Source organism: Podarcis gaigeae, assembly GCF_964106915.1.
Source record: "Podarcis gaigeae genome assembly, chromosome: 16".
NCBI lineage: Eukaryota > Metazoa > Chordata > Lepidosauria > Squamata > Lacertidae > Podarcis > Podarcis gaigeae.
Window position 1 is genome coordinate 7,883,449 of NC_139693.1, and position 17,604 is coordinate 7,901,052.

Genomic DNA, 17,604 nt, shown 5'->3' on the forward strand with positions numbered 1-17,604 from the left:
CTTCGTTTCACAAAACACAAGTTTTTCTCATAACAAATTTTAGGTTCAAAAGCATTTTCTTGTCTCATTGGTAACTGGCCATTTCCTCCCCCCCTTTACAAAGATGGGCGTAGTCACAGTGGTTCGTCGGAAGCGGAGGCCAGGCTTCAAAACTAGAGAGTGCTGTTGCCAACCCAACAAATCTCACAAATATGTCTTTGGAGTGTGTTAAACTTTTCAAGACAAGGGGTGTTTTTCAGGCTGTGAAAAGCTCCTGGCTGGGTGTGCTCCTTCAGCTCAGAATATCCACCGTGATGAACGCGTTTGGGTTGCTTTTAAAGTGGGTTTGTGTTCTGGGAGCTGTTGAACTTTCGGTCCGAAGTGTCTGTGCTGGATGGACGGTGACCTAACATCGTAGACTACACTTCCCCAACCTGGTGCCCTCCATATTTTTTGGGCCACAGCCAAGCACAGTCTGTCATCAAAGTTGGTGGGACTTAGAGTTACCCAACAAGGCAGAAGAGGAGCGTAACCGGGCAATTAGTTGACAAGAATGTTAATTTTTAATATGTCGTAGCATTGGGAATTTGGTTTACCATAAGTTAAGCAAGGTAGCTGGTCAATTAGTCACCTATGGTGAGCCAGAATCTCAGCCAGGCGTGGAGCCTTTAAAACAGGACAAAACCTGTCTCTTTTTTTAAAAAGCGATAAATGGGTAACCTTTTATATGTAAGCAGGTAAGACTTTGCAATCCTAAGTGACTACCACTTATTCCCCCGCAAATGACATTTTTTTTCGTAAGTTGGCAACGTTTATTTGCCAGCCAGAAGTAGAACAGAGTGGGGGGAAGGTGGGATGGTTTAATTGTTGGAGAAATAATGTTCTATCTGGAGGGGGGCTCTAGAAATGGGTTGTCCTTTCAAGAGAGGCCTGTTTTCGCTCCAGCCCTCCAGATTTTCACAAGAGAAAGGACCTATTTTTAGTAGATGTTCAGATATAAGGGCTGCCATGTTTTAGCTGGTTAATCGGTTAATCCAGCTTGAGAAAGGGGAGGAGGGATGCCTCTTCTGAGATGGTATGGGAAGAGGACCAAGAAAGGATGCCTCATCTGAAAGCATGCTAGGAGTAGGATACCTTCATCTGTGAACTGAAAGGTTGGAATACCTCTTCCGAGATGACATTGAAAAACCGATTCCTTCCTGTGTGAGCAAGAAGGACGGATGCTTCTTCCAAGAAGATACGAGAAGAGGGATCCCTTCCTGCTTGGGGAAGATTAAGGGCAGGTGCCTCTTACTGGACAGTGCATGCTGTTGTGATGCATGTATCACCTTGGAAAAACAAAACAGGTTTGGGGAGGGCGTTAGGGTTAGATTTAATTGGCCGATTCATGTGTTCATGGTCTTTAATCACGTGATACCCCTGATAACGGTTTACGGCTGGTATCCACAGAATTCTGAAACTAGTTCCCCTATGAACCAAAGGAGGCTTTTGACTTGGCTTATGATAAACAGGTTTTGAAAAAGGGTGTTTTGTCCTCTGACATCAGGCATTTGTCAGTTCCACAGAGCCCAACATGTCCCAGATCTGGGTCTAATTTGTTTGCATGAAGCTCCGTGGGCTGATATTTACTGGAGGGTTCTTTATATCTGATTTTGCCACCACTGCGCATTTGTTAGGGGAGCACTTTTAGATCCCAGGGCACCGGAGAAAAGAAAGAAGGGTTTTTGTAAAGAAACTTTCTATGTGAACAGGTTATTTTTTATAAGCTAAAGGCAGTGCTTCTTGAAAAGCTCGTTTATTTGCAAGCAAGTATTGTATATTTCTTGCTGCAAGACCTTTGGGGCACAAGATTTCCCATGATAAAATGGGGAGAAGATCAGGCAAGATCCATTCCTGAAGAAGTTTTTCTATGTTTGTGTCCATATGGAAAAGTATGTACAGTATTTTGTGAAAATACACTCGGAACTCAGCATGCCTAGTGACATTATGTCACATGGAGATATTTTAAACCTCTTTGATTCGGAATATAAATTTCATTGGCTGTGTAATTCCTGCAAAACAGATTTGTGCACATCTGTGTTGTGGGTAATTTGAAGGATGTTTTTCAAAAAGATAAAAGAGTTATTTCAGGTATTTGCTTATGCTGTTTGAGCCTGGCATTGTGCATTTACTGGCATAACTGAACAGATTTGTTGGCAGACAGCTCACTAGTCCTCAAGGTTATCAGCAAATCCAGATTAGCTGATAGCTTGCTCGGAAATAAGTTCTGCTGATCAGTTTTTGTTTTGTTTTTTAAAGAGTCCCGCAGTTGGCCTTGTTCCTAACATGTGTGGATTTCATAATGTGCATTCTCAGAGTTAAGCTTCCTGTACATTTGCGCTTGATGAAGCTCTGGCACATTGCCCTGTTGGTTCACATTCAGAGGTAGTTGACCTCACACCTGGAAACATTTAAAATGGTCTTTCCCAACCTCGTACCCTCCAGATGTTCCTGGACTACAAAACCCATCATCCCTGACAGTTGGCCTCGCTGGCTGCAGGTGATGGGAGTTTGAGTCCAACAACACCAAGAGTGTGTCAGGTTGTGGAAACCTGGCTTAAAGCAATAGGAGAAGTTGTTGTTGTCTTCTCAAACTTACTTCAGTGAATATTTCACTGTATATTGGAAATAGCAGTAGTAGTCTATCATGCATGAAGTTAAATATTTATTTTCTCCTGCGTTTCGGTTTGTGCCGCTTAGATTACCCTTGACTAACGTCAGTCTCCTCCATTGTGCATCTATGCTGAATGCGCAAAAGCCGCTGGAGAAATATTCCTACCAATTCTGTTGGTCGAGCTCTGCTAAAGTTCAAGATTTCCCTGGCAAATCTGTTGCCAGAAATGGGATTTCCTTGGTTCCCTATGTGGCCTTGCCTCTAAGTTTACCAGACTTTTTTCAATGAATCCTGGGACACCTTTTAACTTCAGTCGGAATGATAGTGGACATGATAGGAGACTGATTTGTAAATCCGGGAACGTCTGCTAACCTTACTTGCCTACATTCAGCACTGCTTTCCCAGTTATTTAAGTCTATGGTGGTTCTCACTTCAGCGGTAGCTTTGGGTGTTGCAGGTTTGTTTGTTTACTGATTGATTGATTTGGGGGCACAGCTCAGTGATAGAGTATCTGCTTGGCACACAGGAGGTTCCAAATTCAATCCCCAACTTCTCCAGGTAGGGCTGTGAAAGACTCGCTTTGAAATGCTGGAGGGCTGCTGCCAGCCAACAATAGATCATGGTGAGCTAGATGGATCACTGGTGTGACTTGGTATAAGGCAGTTTTCTATGTTCCTGCATCAGAGCTGTGCCATGGGTTTTGTAGTCTTTAAAGCTGCGTCGAACCCAGCATCATGGATTTTGTGGTCAGTAACAGGGGTGTCCAACTTCCAAGAGACTGCGATCTACTCCCACTATAATAAACTGGCAGTGATCTACCCATTGGATTGACCAGAGGTGTTGAGCATTTTGGGGGGCGATCGCTGGAGATCACGAGGTCGACCAGGATCAACCAAGGACAGCCCACGATCTACCAGTAGATCGCGATCGACCTGTTGTGTGAAAGCTTAAGTTATCTTTTCACATTTATGTTTGGCCTCAATTATGCTGCAAGTTGGGGGCGGGGAGGGTGTAGTTTTAAAAATGTGTGGTGAGCCAATGGAGCAAACATTTCCATATTTTAACAGGTGCAAAAAGGTGATGCTTGAACAATTCTACAAGAGATGGCTTGTTTTGAAAGTTAAAACAGTTTGAAAAGTGGCTTGTCCGTAGTGTAAAGTGAGCTGGGATTGGGTGATGCTGGATATGTGGGTTTCTCAATATGGGTCATGTTTTGTGCTTAACTAAAGTATTTCTTGTTACCTCCTGTAAGAAGCAGTAGTTTGGTGTGTTAACTTTACAACCATGGGGAACATTGTGATCTTTGTGGTAGGAGGAGCCTCATGTATGAACAAATACGCCATAGTAGTGATGAATTCATCACAGCTTCACAGCTCTTAATTAAAGCAAATTTTGAAGGGGAAAACCGCCACTAGGTTTATGATTACTGAATCATATATATGAATACACTGAGAAACCAAGCAGTAACTGGGCAATGGGAGAAAAGGAAGATGATGGAGAAGGGAAAAGCTGTGATTTTCATCCTCTACCCCAGGGCTTCCCAAACTTCGGTCCCCAGCTGTTCTTGGACTACAATTCTCATCGCCCCTAACTAGCCGGACCAGTGGTCAGGGATAATGGGAGTTGTAGTCCCAAAAAAACAGCTGGAGACCCAAGTTTGGGAAACCTTGCTCTGCACATGTATTTGAGAATTGCATTGAAATGTGGGACTTGCATCCGAGAGTGAAAACATCTGCAGGATCAGGCTGCAAACAGAAGATCCACTAAGGAACATTTCTGCGTGCTTAAGCCTGGGGAAACTTGGGTGGGCGAGAGGGGATCCTCCATATGTCATTGGACTCCCAACTCCCATCAGCCCTAGCCCTAGGACTGATGGGAGTTGTAGTCCAGCAATGTCCAGAGGGATGCAGATTCCCCACCCAGGGGGAGTTAAATATTTTCCAAAAAGGTTCTTAAGGAAATAAGTCGAAATAAGACAGAGATCTGTCATTCAGTGCCACTACTGGCAATGAATGGATAAGAAGTTGTGAGACTGTTGTAAGAGCGGATCCGCAGATGAAGGAACTGTCAAGGGTAGCAGTGGAAAGATTGTAGAGGAGCCAGTGGTATGCAAAGCTTAGGGACCGAATATTCTACCTTGGGACGTCATGCAGGTGGTGGAAGAAGACTTCTGTTCAATGTTTCCTGAAACGAGCAAACACTTGGGTTGGGCAGCTACTTTTGACATCTCAATTAAAAAGTGGGCATCTTTGGTGAGGATAAGAAGATACTTTAATGAATGTGGCTTCCTGCAAACGAGGGTGGCAGGCGCCAACCCTGAAAGGGGGCGTGGCTTCTGGGACGGGTGGAGATTTCTTAGAAGTGGGATTGGCCGCCACTTGGGTGGCCTTATAGCTTCTTACAAGACCTCGGCTGACATTAATAGATCTCAAGAGCAGGCCGGTGGCCATTAAGATGTCTGCATGTGAGGAAACGGGTTCTGAGAAATGAGTTCAGTTGGCATTTTAACACGGACCGACCCGATTCGTGATTCCTGAATCAGAACACAAACTGAAATGCTACTCCCTTTCCAAATTCTGCAAACAAGGATGTGTGTGTTTGCGAAAGCAAAATCCCAGAGTTCATCGTTATATTTGGGAAAGTCGCTTCCAAAACAAGGAGCCCATTAGCTTCATTTTCTTCTACACGGTTTTTGCCTGCTGGTAGAATATCTACGGATCTTAATGCAGGCTTCTTTTTTAAAAAAAGAATTGCACAAACCGACACAAAAATGAGCTTAAGGTTGGGATAATGTGAAATGAAGAGAAAACAAAAGGGGGGCAGATTCAGCCCCCCGCCAGCCACAGAGACACGAGTGGAGTCGCTCGAGTGGTTTCTTAAAGCTATATAGTAAACGTGTACCCATGTGACCAGAAATTAGGCCACCCATGGGCATCTTTGAAGATCAGCTGCAACGGTTTTGAAAAGCACCTTTGGTTATGCTTGAATCAAGGAGGGTAACGGTGGGTATGTAAAAACCAAAAGAAATAAAGGAGGAACAACAGACTCTGGCTTGGGCCCGTTTTGAATGGGCAGTTAATTTTGACAGGAAGTGGGGTGCCTTTGGAAAGCTCCCTGTTTCCTGTCGGCCTCTGGCAATTCCATAGAACCACTGTGTGTGTCTCCGCTATCTGGGAGACACTCGTCTATCAAAGGGAGGTGGGGAAATCTCAACTCTCATCAACTAGGAAAAGAGATCATTTTTGCCTAAAGCACTAAAAATAATCCGAAAGAAAAAGGTTGAGTATTATTAATTTTTTTTCATATTTTTTTTTTGGTAGGGGGAAAGGGAAGAGGGAAAAGTAAAGGGGGATATTTTGGTTATGATTCCTAGAGAAGGAACTAGGGTGAAAAATGGGGAAGAGGGGGTCAGCAAGGCTTTAGGAAACGTCTACCTAACAGTACTTTTTTTCTTTTCCTCTCATACACAAAACTTTGGGTCGACAGGGTTTCGTTTTTCCGCAAGCGCACAGAGAGAATCACACCTGCGTGAGGCAAATTTTGAGGTCACTCGGACATGCGCTCTCTCTCACATACAGTCTTAACGCTGGCCGACTGTGGTTTTCTTTGTTTTGAAAGAGCTGACAATCAAAATCAGGAAGAGAAGGAAAGGAAAGGACAGATGGAAAGGACACCAGCCTGGGCACTGCGAGGCCATGTTCACATGGACAAAGCTTAGGGGGCTTTTGCTGGGATCATCTAGACCACGTACGTCCACCTCTACAGTCCGAGTGGCTAAGGTGTTTGGTCCACGAAACCAGGATTCCTGCTCAGCCATGAATCTTCAGTGGGTGCGACGTTGGGCCAGCCAATCTCTCTCAGCCTAACCTACCTCACAGGCTTGTTGTGAGGATAACATGGGTAGGGAAGGAGAACCATGTTTGCCACCTTGAGCTTCTTGGAGAAGAGGTGGGGTGGTTGTCCTCTTTGGGCATCAAGAATATCACCCTGCTGGAGCAAGGACAGCAGTTGAAGCCAAGGCTAAAGTTGGAACCGGCAGAATTTGGAGAGTGCTTTGGGGTGGCCCCAGGTGGCGCTGTGGGTTAAACCACAGAGCCTAGGACTTGCCGATCAGAAGGTCGGCGGTTCAAATCCCTGCAACAGGCTGAGCTCCCGTTGCTCAGTCCCTGCTCCTGCCAGCCTAGCAGTTCAAAAGCACGTCAAAGTGCAAGTAGATAAATAGGTACCGTTCCGGTGGGAAGGAAAACAGCGTTTCCGTGTGCTGCTCTGGTTCGCCAGAAGCGGCTTAGTCATGCTGGCCATATGACCCAGAAGCTGTACGCCGGCTCCCTCGGCCACTGGGAGATGAGCGCTGCAACCCCAGAGTCGGCCACAACTGGACCTAATGGTCAGGGGTCCCATTACCTTTAAGGCAAGATGAAAGCTTCGGTGGTTTACGAGTGGAGGCCACCAAGGTCTGAGATACAATGTCAAGTGTGCTGGCTTTCAGAGACCCTGATACCAATCGGTCGATAGATCAGTGTTATCGATCAAGCCACCAGCTCGTTCTGTACATAAGTTCTGAACATGCAGATTCCAGGTTTCTGCCCCTAAATGTTTAACGTTTAGGCGGAGACTGCCCTCCTCAGCGTAAACCCATTACAATTAATGGCTCTGAACCGATTATGCCCATTAACTTCAACCAGTATGCTCTGAGCAGGAGTAGCATTTGTGTACTTATTCAGAGTAGTGATTCTTTTCTCTTTGGCAGCTAGAGGAATGCTGAACTTAGTCCACTCCAAACAATAAAAAGGAGAAGAGGGGAGATGTGCTGGACTTTTGTGGCTGTGAACTTCGTGGCTGAGCTTCCAGTTCGAGTTAAAACCCCGTCCGGTTTTTTTAAAAAGCTGCCTGAGAAGGATGGAGCTAAGCTTCCACCACATCTTGATATGCCGGCTTTGGTGTCCGAGGAAAGAGAAAGAGGCCAGGAAAGGAAGGAAAAGAAGAAAAGGAGGAAGGCGCTGGTGTAACCATAGTGTCTGGTCCTCTGAGGTGGACACACTATGTGGGCCTCACGGTCAAGGCTCTTTAGCTCTAAGGGAGGTTCTGGAGGTAATTCTGGTTTGGGAGTAATTTGGAGAGCTAAGTCACTGAGCCTCCAACCAAATCTTGGATGGCCTCCCTCAGGGGACTGAGGGAGTCCGCCCACAACCAGAATCTGGGTGGGACATTTTGGTTCTGTCAATAAATACGTTCCCCCTTACAACTGAAGAGCCCCACGGCAGTTGGGCCGGAGGTCCCAGCTGCCGCGGCTGTTTCCAGAGGGCTAACAGCGGCCCCCTACGCCTCGTAGGCCGCCGTCCTCCTGAGAAACGTCAAATGCTAAGGCTCTGTCCTCACACACGGTTAAAGCTCTACATCTTTGGAAAGCAGTTCAGCAAACTTTTGTGTATCATCTTAAAAAATATTTGGATAGAGACGTCATATATATAATATATATATATCAAAAAAAAGACACTCTGTAGGAAGCAGCATGAGGAGCTATGGAAAAGGGGGAAAGGAATGTGAGGCTTTGGGTGAAGCGTCCCCCCCCTGCCCACCCCATTGCCCCCCTCATGACAGAGGACGGAGGTGGGTATTTGGGAGGGGGGGTCCGCTTCTGCTGCTCCCACTTTTGGTTTGGCGATATTTGGTATGCTGGTGCCGAGCGCCCAGGCACCATGGGTGGGAGGTGTCAGAAAGGGATGGTCCTCATCCCACCCCGAATGGACCACATGACTCATTAGGGAGTAATTTTGGAGCCTCAACCTTCCCCAAGCCCCGGTAACTCGTAGGGGGTTTGGCTTCGGCACAATTTGGGCAGGGGGATATCAGCTTTCACATCCATTCTTGAGGCAGCCGAGAATGAGAGCGGGGAGAAGTTGTCTCTTTCCCCCCGCTTTCTGGCTTTCCCTCAAGATGGCTGCCTCAAGTTCCGGAACCTTCCGGTTGCCGTGGAAAGCTGCTCCCTGTCGCCCCACCTCTCTGCCACTACCCCTTCTCCCTTTTGGCAAGAGGGGTGAAGTGGGATTTAAGAAGCCAGAGGGTGGCTGGCAGGTTGAGGTAGTTTTGGTATTTGTATCAAAAATAGATCATTCGGGAGAACTGGGGTGGGAGTAGGGCTCAGGTGGTGGCTGGACCGGACGCTATGGGGCTGGCCGTCCAGCGGAGGTGAGGTAGATTCTTTGGAGGTTTGCGGTTGGGATCCTGGATGGGTGGTGGGAAATTGGGGGCAGGGGAAGGCCCTGCCTCAACAGAGCTGCCACCGGGCTCGGTCGAGGGGCCTCCCCCTACTCCGTTCCCACCGGGCATTGGCTTAACCACTGGGCTGTGAAGGAGGGCAGCGCTCGACGGTCACTTCAAAGTGGGGAATGTCATGGGCGGTGAGTCCATCGGAGGATGGTGGATTCTGTGAGGAGAAAGGAAGGCAGGTTAACCGCATTGCCCTTTCGGACGCCACCTTTTGGCCCGCAAGCTTTGTTCCTCACTCCCAGGGTGCCCTGCAGATATATCAGACCCTGCTGGCCATCTCCCGGCTCCCGTTTGACCCTCCGAGTATAAGCTCCGGAGAGAAAATATGGAATTGAGGCCTTATTCACACTATGCATTTTAAAAAAACTATGATAACACTTTCGGGGAAATTCTGAAGAATCCTGGGAGCTGTAGTTTGTTCATGGTGCTGACAGCTGCTATTCACCTCCCAGAGCAATTATATTATTATTATAATATTATAATAATAATACCCCACCCATCTGGCTGGGTTTCCTCAGCCACTCTGGGCGGCATTTACTTCTGGGTTTTCCTTGTTCGGGAGCCGAAGCATTCCATAACGGAGCTGTTCAGGAACCGAGGTTTGATTGTAATACATTTTAAACAAGGATATCATGGTATAATAAGGGACGTGGGTGGCACTGTGGGTTAAACCACAGAGCCTAGGACTTGCAGATCAGAAGGTTGGCGGTTCGAATCCCCGCAATGGGGTGAGCTTCCATTGCTCGGTCCCTGTCACGACAAAGTGCAAGTAGATAAATAGGTACCACTCTGGTGGGAAGGTAAACGGTGTTTCCATGCGCTGCTCTGGTTTGCCAGAAGCGGCTTAGTCATGCTGGCCACATGACCCGGAAGCTGTACGGCGGCTCCCTTGGCCAATAAAGCGAGGTGAGCGCTGCAAGCCGAGAGTCGTCTGTGACTGTACCTAATGGTCAGGCGTCCCTTTACCTATCATGCTATAATAGCATAACATCATCTCTCCTCCAGATGTCTTCTAAAAGTCAGATAGTTGTTTATTTCCTTGACATCTGACGGCCCTCTCCCTTCAGCTCCCAGAGTTTCCCGGGAAGAGGGATCGATTGCTAAAACACTCTGGGAATTGTGGTTCCAGGAGGGGAATAGCAACTCTCAGCACCATTAACAGCTCCTGGGTTTCACTGAAGGAGAGCCTGACTGTTTGAAGAGATAGGACAGTGATTTACATCTTCACCCATGTGATTAGCAGGGCTGCTGCCATGGCCCTTCCCCCTGGGGCACCTTGGTTCTGCCTGGGACAGCTGCTGAGCTAAAAGCAGGCATACACACACACACATCCTCACCTGGGTAACCAGTTCCACCATCTCTGAGGGTTTTGCCCCACCCTCCAGCTTCCGCTGGTTCCGGGGAGGCTCCCGCGTTGTGGTCTGCACCGGTTCTGTTCCCTGTGGGATGGTCCAGCTTTCTTGGGTCCCTTTCTTACAGAACAGGCTGTAGAGGGAAGACGTAGAGAGAAGGGGTTCTTTCCTGAAACATTTCATTTCTTTCCTGAAACATAGGAAATCTGCCCAGGATTATGTTGATGATGATATTTTGTTTTTAGTTTATTTTAAAATTAAGCCTGTATGTTTTATCTTTCTATATAATATTATTGCAAGCATCACACTGTATTTTGCAGGATCCGTGAGCAGGGGGCAACAGCCCCTAGTACTGTCATACCTCATGTTACGTTTGCTTGATGTTACGTTTTTTTCAGTTTGCGACCCGGAAGTACCAGAAAGGGTTACTTCCGGGTTTCGCCGCTCGCGCATGCGCAGTAGTACTAAATTGCGCTTCGCGCATGTGCACAAGCACCAAATCGCGCTGCGCACCTGCACAGATACAGTGCTTCAGGTTGCGGGCTTTTCACGTTTCGAATGGGCCTCCAGAACATATCCCGTTCTCAACCAGAGGTACCACTGTACAGTCAAACCTTGGCTGTCAAAAAGAATCCGTTCCAGAAGCCTGTTCAGCTTCCAAAATGTTTGACAACTGAGGCACAGCTTCCGATTGGTTGCAAGAGCTTCCTGCACTCAGCAGAAGCTGTGTCGGACATTCAGCTTCCAAAAAACGTTTCAAAACCGGAGCATTTACTTCCGGGTTTTCGTCGTTCGGGAGCCGAAACATTCCATAATGGAGCTGTTCAGGAACTGAGGTTTGACTGTAATACATTTTAAACAAGGATATTATGGTATAATAGCATAACATCATCTCTTAAAGTTAAAAAAAAAATATTACAAGAAACATATGTAACATCAGGGTCACAAAAGTTAGAAGCAATCATATGAGTCACATATACATGGTAGTTATAGTTAAGGAGACTGGGAGGGGACACTCGGAATAAACATTTCAGGAAACTATTACTTTTGTGTTTATATCCTGTCTTTCCTCCAAGGACGTGGTTCTCTCCCCACTCTCCATATTATCCTTACAACAACCTTGTTGAAGTTGGTTAGGAGAAGAGGCAGGGACCAGCCTAAGCTCATCTAGCAAGCTTCATGGCTGATTTATGCACCGTGGTCTCTCAGGTCCTATCCCAACACCCGAATAATGATACCACACTGACTCTACCCATCATGGCTGCATTCTATTTATGTACATAATTAGGGCCTAGAGGGAGGTGGTGGCAGGAATTTAGGGAAGGTCCACTGGGACATAAAAAGAGAAGTGTTAGGGCATACGATGTACCTCTAGGAAGGAACTGCGGTCATACCTTGGTTTTCAAACAGTTTAGTTCTTGAACGTTTTGGCTCTCAAACGCCGCAAACCCAGAAGTGACTGTTCTGGTTTGAGAACTAATTTTGGAACCCAAACACCCGACGAGGCTTCCAATTGGCTGCAGGACCTTCCTGCAGCCAATCAGAAACCACACTTTGGTTTCCAAATGTTTTGGAAGTCGAACGGACTTCCGGAACGGATTCCGTCTGACTTCCAAGGTACGACTGCACTGTGAGTTTTGCAGAGGGTCCTGGGTGAAAGAATATGGGCAACTGTGGGTTAGGATCGATAGCTCAGCAGGTTACATGGCACCACAGAGGATTTTTCCTGTGGTGTACCCCTCGGAAGATTGTGCATGTGGGAATGGGGCCCTTTGGGTGAATAAGGTCCTCCCTCCCTCCAAAAAAACCCCCTCTGCTATATTTGGGTGTCTAGGGAAATTAGGGAATGCTGGGAGGTCCAAATGATTCGTACAGAGCAGCCTCCACATCCTCACCTCTTGCGGTAGCCGAACATAAGGAAGAGGACACAGAATATAATGCACGCCATGCCAATGTGGACGCCAACCACAATGCCCGCGAGGGAGCTCTCCCCATCCTGCCCACACTGGCACACTGAGTTGGCATCTGTGGGACAAAGCACAGTCGTTAGGGGACGGAGGTCACAGAGATGGAGAGGCGAGAGGGTTTCTGTTTCTCTTCATTTCTTGTTTTTCCAAAGATTCAGTTCTGTTCACGTGAATTTATCACATCCGTATGTTTATGTAGATACACTAGAGGCCAAAATTGTGGAAACCTTTAGGAAATGTTGCAGTTCTAGGGTTTGGTGGTTCAGAACACCAGTCTTTTTTAGAGCGACACCATAAAGGTAAAAGGTAAAGGTACCCCTGCCCGTACGGGCCAGTCTTGCCAGACTCTGGGGTTGTGTGTGCCCATCTCACTCAAGAGGCCAGGGGCCAGCGCTGTCCGAAGACACTTCCGGGTCACGTGGCCAGCGTGACATCACTGCTCTGGTGAGCCAGAGCTGCACACGGAAACGCCGTTTACCTTCCCGCTAGAAAGCGGTCCCTATTTATCTACTTGCACCCGAGGGTGCTTTCGAACTGCTAGGTTGGCAGGCGCTGGGACCGAGCAACGGGAGCGCACCCCGCTGCGGGGATTCGAACCGCCGACTTTTCGATCGGCAAGCCCTAGGCGCTGAGGCTTTTACCCACAGCGCCACCCGCGTCCCTCCCGACACCATAAAACAATAGCATAAATACCATGTATCAATAGAAAGATAATGTAATGCAGAAGATAAAACACAATAAACTGGGTTGGATTGTTCTACCTAACGTTACAGCTAAATAACCAGAAAAGGCGGATTTGCTTAAAACTGACAAAAGACTGATGTTATGAGACATCAGACCTAGGAAATCCCAAAAGTTTCCACAATTTTGGCCACTCTAGTGTGTATAAGTGTGTGTTTAGAAGATCCTCATGAAAATTCATTAATGAAAATTCATTTTAGTGCAAATTTCTACCAATAGACACACCTTTGTAATTTCGCTTAATTATCAACATTTTTGCAAAGCAGTTTTTCCTTACGGAATGCACTTTTTCTGTTATTTTCACTAGTATATGCATTTTTGTAGAGAAGTATGAATTTTGAAGGATGGCCCCATTCCAGATTGCAAATTGTTTCGGTAAATGTAAATCAGGTACATTTTCCTTTAAATGCGAACAGAATTGAATTTATCCCCCATCACCAGAAGTGTGTGTGTGTGTGTGTGTTTCTGGTCCTTACCCAGCCTCTCAGAGTTCTCCTTGAGGGAGACAAACCGCACACTGCTGTTCCCATCGCCATTCCCGTTGAAGGCCTGGAGTTTGATCTCGTACATGGCAGATGGTTCTGTGGGAGAGAGTTTGGAAAGGCGAGTGGAGTGGAGGTCAGGTTTATGGAAGCCAACACTAGGGGGCAGCATTGATGGAGAATCTGAGGGCTAGCTAGCGGGGGAAGCTGAGGGGGCAATTTCTCCATCATGTGGCAAGGAATCTGCCTCAGACCGGAACAGACAATTAGTCCACATACCCTATTTTTCGCTCTATAGGATGCACTGGACCATAGGAGGGGGAGAACAAGGGGGGGGGAATTCTCCCCCTCTCTGTGCAGCGCCCCTTCAGCAAAGCAGTAGGAGAAATGGAGCCCCTTCCATTTCTTCTCCTGCTTCGCTGAAGGGGCGCTGCGCAGAGAGGGAAAAATGTGCAGCGCCTCTCCAGTGAAGCGAAGCCTGGAGAGCAAGAGGGATCAGTGTGCACCGACCCCTCTCGCTCTCCAGGCTTCAGGCGGCTATCCGCAAGCCTTCGGAGCGCAGCGAGAACTCCTGCTGCGCTCTGAAGGCTTGCGGATAGCTGCCTGAAGCCCCTGGAGCGCAGTGGGATTTCCCACTATGCTCCGGGGGCTTCAGGCAGCTTCGGCAAAAGCAACACGAAGCCTCCGGAGCGCGGGGGGAGCTCTCCCTCTGCGCTTTGGAGGTTTCATGTTGCTGTTGCTGAAGCCAAGGAGCCTGCATTCACTCCATAGGACGCACACACATTTCCCCTTAATTTTTGGAGGGGAAAAAGTGCGTCCTATAGAGCGAAAAATACAGTAGTTCTGCGTTGTCTACTCTGACCAGCAGCAGCTCTGCAGGGTGTCTTCCCACAACCACTGGATCCTGGAGACACCAGAGAGCTGAAGCTACGGTCCCCCTTGCAGGAGGCCCAAGAGGAGACTCACCCAAGTTGCTGAATGTGAAAGAGTTGGCCATGCCGGATAAGAGCTCTGGGCCCTCGTAGTGGGCGCTGGGCAGCTTTCGGAGGTAGAGCTTGAAGCCTTCGATTCGGCCCGGCTTGGCAGGCAGCTCCCAAAAGACGTGGACGGCACTGTTGTTGAGGATCTTGGTGAAAAAGCCCAGTGCTGCGGGGACTGAGTAGATGGGGGGGGGGAAGGTGAGTGACTGTCCTTCCCACCCAGATGGAGAAAAGCAGGGACCCAGCATCACCTGTACCTGGGGTCTCTCTCAGTCCCATGCTATTGTCAGGAAGCTGTCAGCGGCTCCCGGCTGGTTGCCCGGGAATTATAAAGACAAGGGGAAATTTATTACAGACCTTTTTTATTTCAATCTTTACAGAGAGAGGCTTTGGAACCCAGCCTCTTAGATAATGGCGTTGTCCCGAGTGAATCTCTACCCCTGTATGTTCCACTTCCTCATTCGTCATCATCTTTACCACCTCTACGGGTGCTGCTACATGCCCTCTATCTTTGAGCTCTTTGCTATCCTACTTATTATTATTATTATTATTATTATTATTATTATTATTATGGATTTCTTGGTTTACAAAAGTATGTGCAATGTCTCTTTTTTCAGGTTACATTTTCTATAGGTCAGTTTCATTTGTTGAGACATTAGGGTTACATTAGGAAGAAAACGGGAGGAAGAGGTGGAGGGGGTCATGGTGATTCAGGGGGGTGGGGTGGCGATGTTTCTATTTTACTTAGTGTACGTGTGGGGTTTTGCGTCAGCGTAGCTTGTGCAGGTTCTGTTTGCTATTCACTTGCGTTCCTTTGGTGGTGAGAGAGGTTGGGGTTGGCCCAGGGCAGTGTTTCTCAACCTGTGGGTCCCCAGATGTTGTTGGACTACAACTCCCATCATTCCTAGCCAGCACGACCAGTGGTCAGGGATGATGGGAGTTGTAGTCCAGCAACATCTGGGGACCCCACAGGTTGAGAACCGCAGGCCTAGGGTGTGGCTGCTTGTTTGTGACTGGTTGTGGTGAACTTTGTTTTCATGTGTGAGTGGGTGTTTTTGAATCAGGTTAGCCAGATTGATTCGTATGCTCTGCTACCTTTAAGGATCGCCAGGTTCTGGGAGATGGAGGGTCTGGGATGCTTTCTCATGACAATGTGTTGTTCTGGCTTTCTCGTGATTTCCTAGCTTTCCCCCTCATCTGCCTCTGAGCTGCAACCTCCCTCAAACCCCTGTTGTAAATCTGTACTGTCTTTCCTCTTCCTCTTCCTCTTCCCTGGAAGGGTCAGGATGGGTCTCTGCCATTCCTCCTCTGCCCAGTCCCTGAAAGCTATTACCATTTGTGGCTGGTGCCCAGTGCAGTAGGGATCCAGGGTTGCAGTGTGTGTGTGTGTGTGTGTGTGTGTGTGTAAGTGTAAGACCTGTTACTATTTCTGCAGCATCGCCCCTGTCTCCAGTGTCCTATACCTGCCCAATCAGCATGAAAAGGGAGCATTTTAGCCACCGAGAAGATGTCCTGACCCTTTGTGCCAACTGGAGTCAATCAGTGAAGGAAAGTGAGTTGGCCACTGAGGACGGGTTCCTAGGGACACTCTGGAGAAGGTAAAACAGTGAGGAGTTGCTGTCCCATATGCTGTCAAGCTAAGCGTTTAGGAACATTAAAGACACAAAGTGCTTTGGTTCCAAGAGAACGGCATGCATTTCAGTTACGTACAATGGAACGTCAAAGGAAACACCAATTGAGTCGTTCCAGATAGCTCAGTTGGTTACAACAGGGTTTGTCAACCTGGTCCCTACCTCTCACTAGTGGGCATTTCAGGACTGTAGGTGGGCAGTAGGGGGTTTGACGGCACAAGCTGAATCCTCCTTCCACAGAGCACTGGTGGGTGGTAAGGAAATTTTACCATCAAGAAAGATGCATTAGTGGGCGGTAGGTGTAAAAAGGCTGACTACCCCTGGGTTAGAACATGGTGCTGATAATGCCAAGGCTGCAGGTTCGATCGCTTTATGGGACAGCCGCATATTCCTCCATTGCAGGGGGTTGGACTAGATGATTCTCGGGGTCCCTTCCAACTCTACAATTCAATGATCATCCATACTAAAAAAAAAAAGATACTGGAGCACACCATGTTGTTTGCATAGAGAAGAGCGCATCTAGCTGAAAGGCCACACACAGAGATTTGCAACGACCATTGCAATGCATCCCGAATCGTGACCTCTGTGTAGCTATAAGGTGATTGCACTTCTGAATTTGCCAAACCAAGAATGGATTATTATTATTATTATTATTATTATTATTATTATTATTATTATAAATTTATTTATATCCCGCCCTCCCCAGCTGAAACCGGGCTCAGAGCGGCTAACAACAGTAAAATGATACAACAGTCTAAAATCATTTCATTATAAAATCAGTTCAAATCAGATGAATGGCAACCATTGGGCTAGAGTTCTGTCAGGATTACCAAAGGAGGGGGTCAGACTGTGCCTTGGCCAAAGGCCAGGTGGAACAGCTCTGTCTTGCAGGCCCTGCAGAAAGATGTCAAGTCCCGCAGGGCCCTAGTCTCTTGTGACAGAGCGTTCCACCAGATCGGGGCCACAGCCGAAAAAGCCCTGGCTCTGGTTGAGGCCAGCTTAACCTCCCTGTGGCCCGGGACCTCCAAGATGTTTTTGTTTGAAGACCGTAAGGTCCTCAGTGGGACATACCAGGAGAGGCGGTCCCATAGGTACGAGGGTCCTAGGCCGTATAGGGCAGGAAGCGGAGGTACCAAGGGCAGGTACAGCCGGAGCCAACGACAGGCACAGCCAACAAATGCTGGTCTCGCCCCCGTCTTCCTCATCTACAAAGAGTGGCACTGAGATGGAGGAGAAGGAAGACTGCTCCAATGGGTCTACTCACTGCTGCCCAGAGTGGTGGCCAGGATGGGCTGGGAATCCTGGCTGGCGCCCAGGGGTGAGTAAGCCTTCAGGTAGATAGAGTACGTTGTCGAGGGCTCCAGGTTTGTGAAGACGTGCTGGAAGGTGGTCTTGCTGACGGCCTCCTGGAGCTCCCGGCTGTCGGACTCTGCAGGAGGTGCAAGGAGGAAGAGAGGTGAATTTTTCGGATGGGATCAGGATGGGACCTCCCGGCTCAGACCAAAGGCCCACCTCGCCCAGCATCCTGTTCTCCCAAAGCGTCCAATCA

General features: G+C 47.9%; 1 protein-coding gene across 1 annotated transcript in view; it reads right to left on the reverse strand.

Annotated features, from left to right (window-relative positions):
- Window positions 1–7,320: 7,320 nt before the first annotated feature.
- The window catches only part of LOC310833193 (immunoglobulin superfamily DCC subclass member 3-like), a 32,334-nt gene continuing 22,050 nt past the window's right edge, over window positions 7,321–17,604 (reverse strand). Inside the window, exons 9-14 of the mRNA XM_083715668.1 lie at window positions 17,320–17,484; window positions 14,411–14,599; window positions 13,439–13,543; window positions 12,150–12,279; window positions 10,240–10,387; window positions 7,321–9,059 (exon numbers count right to left, since the gene is read on the reverse strand). Coding sequence (XP_083571794.1) covers window positions 8,967–9,059; window positions 10,240–10,387; window positions 12,150–12,279; window positions 13,439–13,543; window positions 14,411–14,599; window positions 17,320–17,484 — 830 coding nt within the window. The 3' untranslated portion in view covers window positions 7,321–8,966. The remainder of the gene's footprint in view (window positions 9,060–10,239; window positions 10,388–12,149; window positions 12,280–13,438; window positions 13,544–14,410; window positions 14,600–17,319; window positions 17,485–17,604) is intronic.